At 38.8% G+C, this 10524-nt stretch overlaps 2 protein-coding genes across 3 annotated transcripts in view; one reads left to right on the top strand and one right to left on the bottom strand.

Annotated features, from left to right (window-relative positions):
* Positions 1 to 120: 120 nt before the first annotated feature.
* LOC115451394 (oxygen-dependent coproporphyrinogen-III oxidase) lies at positions 121 to 9015 on the bottom strand. 2 transcript variants are annotated; one of them, XM_030179690.2, is made up of 9 exons: positions 8818 to 9015; positions 4110 to 4338; positions 3689 to 3754; positions 2896 to 3053; positions 2575 to 2705; positions 2107 to 2233; positions 1521 to 1684; positions 609 to 778; positions 121 to 379 (listed from the first exon to the last, which is right to left on the bottom strand). In XM_030179690.2, exons 1-9 carry the CDS (start codon positions 8898 to 8900, stop codon positions 263 to 265), a joined length of 1245 nt encoding a protein of 414 aa, XP_030035550.2. In that variant the 5' UTR covers positions 8901 to 9015; the 3' UTR covers positions 121 to 262. The 2 variants fall into 2 exon arrangements, with proteins under 2 accessions (XP_030035550.2, XP_030035551.2); XM_030179691.2 differs by lacking the exon at positions 3689 to 3754 and having other exon boundaries at positions 8818 to 9012.
* Positions 9016 to 9113: 98 nt separating this feature from the next.
* LOC115450026 (syntaxin-binding protein 5-like) overlaps positions 9114 to 10524 on the top strand; it is a 222544-nt gene continuing 221133 nt past the window's right edge. Inside the window, 1 exon segment of the mRNA XM_037440536.1 lies at positions 9114 to 9602. Within this exon segment, the coding sequence (XP_037296433.1) occupies positions 9480 to 9602 (123 nt within the window). The 5' untranslated portion in view covers positions 9114 to 9479.

Genomic DNA, 10524 nt, shown 5'->3' with positions numbered 1-10524 from the left:
CAATGCACAAATACGTTATTGTTCTGGTAGAATTTATTATAAATTAAAAATAAGTTATTTCACAGCTATGATATTTCGAGAAAATTTTGGGTAAAGGCATAAAAAAAATTAAACAAAATGTAAAATAAACATTCAAAAAACAAATTTATTCTTCCAAATGTATAATTTTCAATGATCTTTATAAAAATATTTATATCATACACAATTACCTAAAATACATAACACTTCCCATATTCCACAACCATACAATGTAAATACTGTTCTATGCTGCAGCACGCTGAGCTTTCTCTAAGTTTAGCCAATCTCTTGGTTCTTTTAACACTTTCATTATTTTCTCTTCTTCAGAATTCGGCTTCGGCACATTCATGTACTCCCATTTCTGTAGTAAAAATACCATATTGATTTATAATAATAAAATATATTTATTTGATGATGAATTTTAGAAGTGTAGGTATTTAGCACTTATTTCAATGTTTACAATGATAATAACTTTATTGTAAGTATAATACACATCGTCCACATTTTCACCGAGGTTTTTTTTCTATATATTAAATTGTCCACCAGATCATGGAGTTATTTTTTTTCTTAAATTAAGAATTTATACTGACCGCATTGAGAGGCAGTGACATGAGTATGGACTCGTAGCGTGCTTGCGGCGTGTGCAGACCGAACTTGGTGCCGCGGTCGTACATCAGGTTGAACTCCACGTATCGCCCGCGCCGCAGCAGTTGCCACTGGCGCTCGTGGTAGCCGTACGCGTCGTCCTTGTGTCTTTTAACTAAGGATCAAATTGGTTATGTCAGTTTCGATAGGTTTTAATATTTTGTTATTACTTAATAAAAAAAAACCTTTGTTTTCTGTTATGCAGATATTTATAATTACTAAAGCTACTCAAAATATGTTTATTTTCGTTAATTGATTAATCGTAGATCGACATTGTCGTAAACTGTTTACTCTGTTCACTTATGATATGAAACAAATGAACTTTCATTACTAATAGATCCTTTAAAATATAAGTTAACATTTAAACTCTGGTAGAGATGTTCATAATTTAAAGTATTTTCGTTTATAAAGTGTCCGGAGTCATTTACATTAATCGATAATTTAAGAACTTAAGTTGTAAGACATTAACAGTACATTTAGTAAATCATAAACTCGTTTAAATATTTATAAAACAACGAATTGACAAATGGACTCAACAGACATTTAGGTAAGTATATAGATAAAATACGATTTGCAACAAATAAATTTATTTACACGCGTGATTTTACTTTGGTAGTTTTTGCAAGCCAATGCATGGCAACTATTTATAGTTCCAGAACTAACATAAGGCCATGTACATACACACATGCTTAGCATTTTCTTATGCTAACATAGATTTTAAGTTATTGCACCAAGTTTGCTAAATTCTGGTAGATACTCTTTATCTATTATGCGGCAGATGTTCATCAGGTTTATGGGATAGACCAGGACGTCTTGTAAGCCCTGGTCTATTTATTCCATAGGTCTATGCTACTCACCTAAAGGTATGTAGCTGGGTATGACCGCTTCAGCGCAGGAGGTGACGAATTTAAAAGCGGACTGTTGGTCTGGCGAGTCGATATCGTCGAAGAAGATGCCGCCGACGCCGCGCCGCTCGCCGCGGTGTGGGATGTAGAAATAATCGTCGCACCACTTCTTGAATCTATGGATGTAATACAGATTAATAAAATAACGGAATTTTACGCCTTTTTATTGTAGGCAGAAGTGTAAGATACCTACATATCGCCAACTTTAATATCTTTTCTTACACGAGATATTTTATTTTGCCGGAGTACAGTGTATTTACTTTTAACGGCAATAAAGCGTGTGCATTCATTTTAATGGCAATACAGCATATAATGTAAATTTACACAGAGTTGTGTTTCAGAAGTTAAAATTACAAAGTACTGCATGGCACTACACAGCATCATCACAGAGACAAAAATATAAGGTATGTCTCATAAAAGTTAATAAACTTGCTATCCGTGAAAAAGTTTGCAAACTGCAACTAAAAGATAGTAATAGGCAATGTGATACTTGCTGACTCTCGAATACGAGACACTTACCACCTGGAAGCATACATACCTAGCGTAGTAGGTGTCGTCGTGCGCGTCGCAGGCGTGCTTGAGCGTGAGGTGGAAGTGCTTGGCGTCCTCCTCGTTCAGATAGTACGGCGTCAGGTCCGTGCCGCCGCCGAACCACCACTGCACACCTGACAACATACTGACTGATAAGGGCATGGACAAGTGACACAGGTCGTAGTAGAAACAGTATAAGGTTTGATTTGTTAACGTAAGAGTGGTCGCAGTTGCGATACTTATTGTACCCATGGATAGCTTTATATAAAACGATCGATGCATAGGGAGTTTATTTATCTTTTTTTTCACCTGAAGCGGTATAAGGCTGTGTTTCCATCAGAGTTGTGCGACATTGCCACGGAACAGATGTATGTCAAATCCAATAAGATTGTAGGATTTTCATGGTACAGCTTATTTTGTAGTGGAAAGTGAGGCTACAAAAGCAACAGTATTCGGTAATAGTTTGTCAACTCACCGTCTTTGTCCCTGACCTCGAAGTACCTGTAGTTGAAGTGTATGGTGGGCACCATGGGGTTGCGCGGGTGGATCACCGCGCTCACGCCCGCCGCGAAGAACGGCAGCTCCGCGTTCTCAAGCTTTTTACCCCTGGGGAAAAACTACATTACCAAGAGTCCATACAATATTGGTTTTTCGATGAAAAATAGTCGCCTTGAAACAACGCGAGCTAATTTCTATGAATGGACGCATGCAGCAATTTATCCGCTGCAGTGTTTAAAAAAAATCGAAGCAGCATTTTTACTGCTATGCTTAACAGATAGCTTTCTACAGTATGTACCTGCTCCTCATCTGCTGCACAGCGGCCGGCGGCAGCGTGCCTGACACCACGGATATGTTGACGCCAGCCTTCTCGAACACTCGCCCGTCTTGCAACACACACGTGATGCCTCCGCCGCCTTCCTTGCGCTGCCATCTGTCCACTTTGAATTTTGCCTCCTGTGATATTGTCAATTTTGTTACGATATGGGATTATGGTTTTAAGTTTTCATTGTTATTTACAAAACTTATTGTAGAGTATGGGCCTAACGTGTCTCATATGCTGTTACAGCATTAAATTAGCACGTTGGATATAGCATAAGACATAGCTTATCATAAAGCATGATCTAAGAAGCACTTTGTCCATTGGCAAATTTTTGCTATACAAATGTGAACTTAATGACCAGACAAGTATTTCTCTCGCCTAATTATAACCGGTACTTTAAACAATAATACGATCGAGAACTACGAATAAAACATTGTACTTTAGCATGTGTCATCCTGAAATACTGAGTGTCGCAATTACCAGGAACTATTTGCTAAAATGCAACTTAAATTGGAGCACTACGGTGCTTCTATAATTAACCAAAGCGGTGCAGTGGTTCCTTGTGTGAGCGACTGTTATCTAAGCGTCCAAGGGACATCTGCTACTTAGGGAAAGCTTAGGCCTATACAGTTGGGGTTTTACCTTATTTAAAACGTAATGGTATTTGAGAGTGTTTTCATGTTAGAAATTAATTTATTCTATTGTAAAAATGTAAGCTTTATTGGAAGGGGAAGATGTGTTCATGCTACATAATAAAATGTGTTCATACCGGGGATGGTAAAAATATATCGTTGTCGAAATCATAATCGTCCACAGTTTTCTCATCGTCCCACGCCTACAAGCAAATATTATGTGTAAATATACGAGACGAACTTCACGTAATATTCAATTATAATATAAATATAACCCTGTATCATTGTTGTATTTCTCAGAAAGTAAGATATAATAAAGCTTGCATGATTGTAGTTAATGAAATCGTCTTTGGACACGTAAAAAACTCTACTTTAGCATAACTTAGCAAAGACCCGTTTGAATGTATAAGTTTTTCTTTGATAAAATCTCATTTTACAAAGTTTCTTCAGTCGTTTGTACTCTATTTATTACTTCAGCAGGATTGAATAGTGTGGTTGTTACAAATATATAGTTATTTATGCTTTACTTAAAAATCCATCAAGATCAATGGTCCTTACTTGGTCTTCCTCTTTTTCCAACGCTTTACAGAACTCGGCCTGTATTCTTAGAATTAGCAGTTCCATCTGCGTCTTCATATCATCAGGATTCTTTTCGAGCTGGTCTATGGGTGTGATGGGTTCCGCCATGTAGTTCCTCAGTTGGATGATCTCCTTCATATCAGCTTTGTTCTGTTTGTATTGGCTGTATGCCACATAGCCCGTGCCGATGACTGCGGCGCAGTATAGTCTGTAACAAGTGTATTGTTTCAGAGGATATGTCTTCCACTATCCAATGCATCCTGTAGGCCATGGTCTTCTACGCGTTTAAATAATATGGAGAGAAGAAATCAGTCAGTTCCTAAGACTATTTGAAGTATTCGTAATTCGTACAAAGGTAATCATATGTGAGAGCCGCTGGCGTCGTTGCCATCGCAATGTCTTGGCAGTATCGCTTACCATCAGGCGAACGGCAAGCTCGTCTCGTCATTCAAAACAATAAAAATAAATTAAATAAGAAAAACTAGAGTCGTTGCAAGTTATGAGTAAACATCGTATGAGAGAGCATGTAGAAGCACGTGTATGTACGCCAATATAACGTAGATAGCTCGTTACGGGTCAGCCGCTGTCACATCCATTAGGGTGGGCCGGCATATATCTGCATGTCGGTGAGGTATACGTCTATCGATTGTGTTAATACGCTGTGCATTAACTTTAGAAGTAAGGTAGTGTTTGCTTTTCCGTGGCAAGTAAAGAATTAACAAATCCTACTAATAATATTGTTAAGTGCAAAAATGTATGTAGATGTTTAGGTTAGAGGTTTTTAAACGTAAATTAGCACACAGATAGAATTAAGTCTAGAACTTATATTTAACATAACATAGACTACTTTATATCGCTTAACAGTTTACAATCCTCAAGGGATTTTTATTAAAACAAAAGATTTTTAAACGAACATTATCGCGAGAAAAATCTAGTGGTAATAAACCGCTGAGTTTATTACCAACGACGACAATAACACCGGTAGTGTCACATCCATATCTACTTATGTTATTCTCGGTGTTTCTACCATCAAAATGATGGATTGGATACCGTCCACACCACCACGCCGCAGAACTCTAATGTATCATTTGGGGCAATCTCCTTCTCGCTCATTGATACCTTTTACTCCAAGACAATTCATGGGATGCTATATGGGTCATGAAAACCGTGCCCTACGTTATCGCAACGAGAAACATAATTTACTATGTCAATGTTTACTATTAATATGGTTTTATTTGTCGTGAGCGACCTACAAATGGCGTGTTGTAATACACGCTTACACATGTTTTGATTGCCTAAATATGATTGTAGCGTATACCGTAAATTGGTTAAATTCTTTTTCACAACATAACTTAAGCCCACGGCTGTCTGTGATAGGTAAGCAGATGTGTAACTCGTAAACTATCAGTGAGTTGAACTAATATTTGTCCCGTGGTGTGATTTAAAGAACGTGTCTATATATGACAGATGCGTTTGCTTCCTGTTTCGATTTCAGGGCCCTTATTCTGTATGATAGTGTAAACGCGTAACGCGGCTGTGTCATGTTATCTTCGAGAAATGTACGTGAAATTGTATTCTGTAAGCCAAATTTCTATAGTCCTAAACATTATGCGTTGTGTTACGTGCTTGTTACGCACTGTTAAAATAACGTGCGGGATAGAGAATAAGGCCCCAGAAGTATACTTAATAGATTAATTTATAAAATAAGTTTATGTAACATATCTTTAATGGTTTATATTAATGTTTAAATTTGTATACATTATCTTAAATAACAAAAACATTAATCTTCTATGTGCCATAATAAAATGTTGCTACTTCTATTATTATTATTATTTGGTAAGCACATAAGAACTGTACCGATTTTAAGGTCCGGCCTGTGACCACGAAGGCTGTGAAGTCTTCTAAACGTCGCGATAAAATTATAATATAAAACTCCGCGATAAAATCCGTAAAATAATTTTATATGAATTTCTAACATTCGCGTTAATATAAAAAATCATTAAGAACAGTACCATATTCTAAGAAAACTGAAGCAATGTTTGTTACGTGTAAACCGTTGATTTTCCTATGAATAAAAAATAGATAAATAACTATTGTGATAATTACTGGATTTATGAGATTTAACGTCTATGTTTTGTCACTCGTGGTGTAATAATTTAATTGAATGCCTCGGTGACGTAGTTGTAATACAGTACGACTGCAGACCTGAGGTCTCGGGATCAATTCCCGTATGACGCATTGATATTTGGTTTTTGTAATCAGTATTACTCGGGAGTATGGAATTTATGGCGATAGGCTAGTCACTCATCACACCATGGTATGGAATACACGGCGGAAATTGGATGCACCAGTTGCGCTTCTGCCTATCCCTTCAGGGATAAACATCGTGATTATGTAAATATAAATTACAACTGATGAAATAAATAAATTTTTAATGCAGCATATTTTTTACTCCGACTCATTTATGCAATTTATTTTTACACACCTCGGCCGTACAACTTGTTTATTTAAATTCCGTAGGTGTTGAGAAATACTTTACGATACATTCCAAGCTCTAATGACCTTCGTTACAATGCTAAATAACAAAACAGATTTAATCACGCCTAATCGGTATGTATGTAGCGTTCAGACAGTTTTTGCGTGTTGAGTGAACATTGCTATACTTGATAGACAATATTAACACTTCAAATAGACAGTGAACAATGAACGACGCATTTTTATCGAACGCAATCGCTATGTCGTCCCACATATTATGAATACAGACTAAGTTAGAATAGGATATCATAATTTACCGAGATATGTTTATTGATGTAATAAACTACTGATATTATTAATATGACTAACATTTTATATCATCAATACATACTGATTGTATAGGCATATTATTATTATGTTACTTCACACACAACATAGACACGCACATACACACTCACATGCACACACATACTCTGTCTCTCTCTCTCTCTTTCACACACACACACACACACACACTCAAGTCTTTTATACCAAAGGGGCAGGCAGAGGTGCAACTGTTGCATCCACTTTCCCCCATGATCTTTCCATGATGCGATGCAAGAGCAAGAGACTCCACTGCTATATTCGGCTCAAATTCCAGACATTGGGCTAATACAGAATACATAAACTCAATATCACATTACCCAACCTGCAGATTGAACCCAAGAACTCAGTACTGCATGTGTACAATAATACAACTATACCACTGACGCAGTATACTTACTCCTAAAACATAGTAGTGATTTAATAATAACAATATCCAGGAATAGTAAGCAGTCACACCTAAAATATATTAAGATTTTTTATTGGAATCTGAGAAAGATATTAGAAGAGAAAATTTGAGATCAGGCATAAGAGTACTAAGATATCATCTCTCACTTATTGAAATTTACTAATACCACACTGCAATGGAAACATTTAATGCCCCAACCCTAAAAAAAGTTAACAGTAAAGGCAATTTTGTTTCATGAACTGATTTTCCTCAGTGTCGAAATAACTTCTAACTTTGTTAAGAATGATGGACCCATAACTATATTTTTAAGTAATGACATCACCATGCAGTCCCATGAATTACAAATGACTCCATGGAATTATATTGCTTTTTATGTAATTGTCTGAAATTAAAACAAATCTTTTGTCATCAGTAAGATATAAAATTTAAGTGATGAAAATAAATCAACAGACATCTGTTCATTTACATTTATAAAAATTCAATTGAAATTAACATTACTAACAACTTTACACTGGGTTAAGTTATTAAATCTTATTATTCGCAGACATCATACTTTTGCAATGCTTTTCAACAGCACTTACTCATCACAATATCTAACTGATACAAAGTTTGAATTTAAAATGTAAGATAATAATTACTTTATTATTCTTGTTTTATAAATATAATAGCTTTGTAAAAAAGAAAATATCCATGGTATTAAAAGCTGTTGTTTACAAACTTGTATTTAACTATTAGTCCAATCTTACCAATAAGACTTTTGCCAAAATAAATAGTTTTTCACTCTGGGACATATTAGCTCTCTACTATTTGCAAATTTCTAGAATTGGTTCCAAATATCCACAGATTCTGTCTACAAACAAACTGTCAAATTCTATAGTTTCACAGCGGGTATTATAATAGATCAACATACATGTTATAGTCATTTGATATTTAGCTCTAGTCCATTGAATGTAGTTAAATATTCATTAGAATGCAAATAATATAATTTGCATGTGCCAATCCTGTTCCTTTCACAACGAGATGTGCGTGGCGGCCGGCGAGTGAGCCGCGCACCACGTATGTAGAACCTACGACGTACGTGACCCGACGCATGTTATAACAAAACCGGTTATCTTCCAACTACGATGCATTCTATATTAACTACCATGTATAAACGCATATTTACTAATATATTTAATCTATCACGAGCTACTCAAATCACTATACCTTACGTCTTATGTTATCGCGTGTTTTGTAATCTATAATATAATGAATCACTGTGTCAATAATTTTAATACCTAGTTGAGGTTATTTGTATTCGCTTAACTGATGTTGTTTTTTGTTTAATGTATGATTATAGAGATAAATTAGCTATAAGAATAATGTTTATGGGGTAAGCGGAATGTAACACTAATGTTTACAAGCCTACGGTGATGTTGTTACACCACTTGTAACACTCACCTGTACGGCCGATCCCGGATCTTTTTATAACTTCCAACATAACTGAGCGTTCTCACACTTTGCGCTACTGCTTTAAACGACATTTTCACTATTATTTATTCGAAATTAAACAAAACTGCTCGCTATTGTGGCACACTATTTTGACAGCTGCTGTCGCGTGCACCTCGATGACAGTTGCGAGCGTGGTGGCGGCCCCTGGCGGAGGCATTGAGCAACGCGCGGTTATCAGCTGTGAGTTTTTCTTCCGCAAGACGCGCCTTCATGCGCAATATGTGTTCATCTCTTTTCCGAGCGGGGCCGGGCACATCGATCGGTCGCGCCGCGCTCTTTCCGGCCAGTCGTCGGCAGCCTCGGTGACAGTACGTCGTGAGTGCGCGTGTGCAGTGCCGTCCTGTCTATCGATCGTCCACGGAGCCGCATTGCCGTACATTCCGGAGGCGGTGCCTCGCCTAGTTTTCGTCGATCGTCGGCGTGACGGGCGCGTGTCGGCGTCGGCGGCGCCCGGGGTTGTCCTGCGCAGTGGCGACGGCGCGTGGCGCGCGAGAGACCGACCTTCCTTCCGCCAAAACCGGCTCGCTGTCCGCGGCGGACGGCTGTGATGTAGCCGCGGCCGGCGCGAGCGGCCCTCGGACAAAGGATCCGCGTCCACTCGATTTTTCGCGATGAAGAAGTTCACGTTCAAGGGGGTGCTCGACGGGTTCCGCAGCTCGGTGCAGGCGGCGCCGCGCGGGACCGAGCAAGAGATACAAGAGACTCTACGTCCTGATCACTTCCAAGTTAAAAAGGTGAGTGGTGACGGAAGAAAATTTGCGCGCGAGGAGCGGCTGGTGACGGCACCGCGCCACACCACACATGCCGTAACACGCTCGAGTACCGGCGGCATATTTATAAAATTGTCGCAACTCGGTGCGCCGCTCGCGTGCATCCTCTGTTGTGTAAACTACGTTGACACACGACAGCGCACATACCAAAATAATCACGGGAGGTAGGTAGTAGAGCGCTGCATTCTGTCTGGTTGTGAAGTGTGTTGCGGTGACGACGGGTAGATACGTTTTGTTTTGGCTCCTTCGTCTCTCACGTGCTGTCGGCGGGTGGTGCGGATGGAACCCGGCGGCGGTGTGTAACGGAGACCGGCACTAAGTCGTGGCCGTGGCGCAGTACAAGCACAGTTAGCTTACGTCAGCCTGCATAACCTTGACCATCCAATCTAGCGGTAGTGGCAGCCTCACGGCTCACAATACGTACGATCTGCTTGTTGTGCCTCCCACGCCTGCTGCCGTCGTCGGTTGCCTCGTCTCCTGATTACACAATTTTCAATTTGTAGCCTACTGTCTGGGATGTTATTTTTCCAGATTACCACAACCGGGCACGTGTAGGCGGCGGTATAGCGATCATAATATTAGACTGATAACAGATTAGATAACAGCTGCACTCAATATTTTTACCCTCTGTAAAAGGGTTTTCTATTTAAAATTGCATGCATATTGTTTTCATTCGGTCTGCATTCCGTAGTTCGTAGCGTTGTTATCTACAACTTGGCTCACGGAGAATTGACAATGTCACGGCGAGCGTTCCGCCGTGCGACTTACATGTGTATTGCTCTTGTCTTAAAAAAATAAAGAAAAATGTTACTTCTGCGCCGTATAGACCCAATGGCGATGCATGATAACCACAACAGTTTTAACAGTTCCGACCGTTACCGAGATT

This window comes from Manduca sexta, chromosome 19, assembly GCF_014839805.1.
Source record: "Manduca sexta isolate Smith_Timp_Sample1 chromosome 19, JHU_Msex_v1.0, whole genome shotgun sequence".
Classification (NCBI taxonomy): domain Eukaryota; kingdom Metazoa; phylum Arthropoda; class Insecta; order Lepidoptera; family Sphingidae; genus Manduca; species Manduca sexta.
This window is presented reverse-complemented; position numbering and strand designations above follow the sequence as displayed.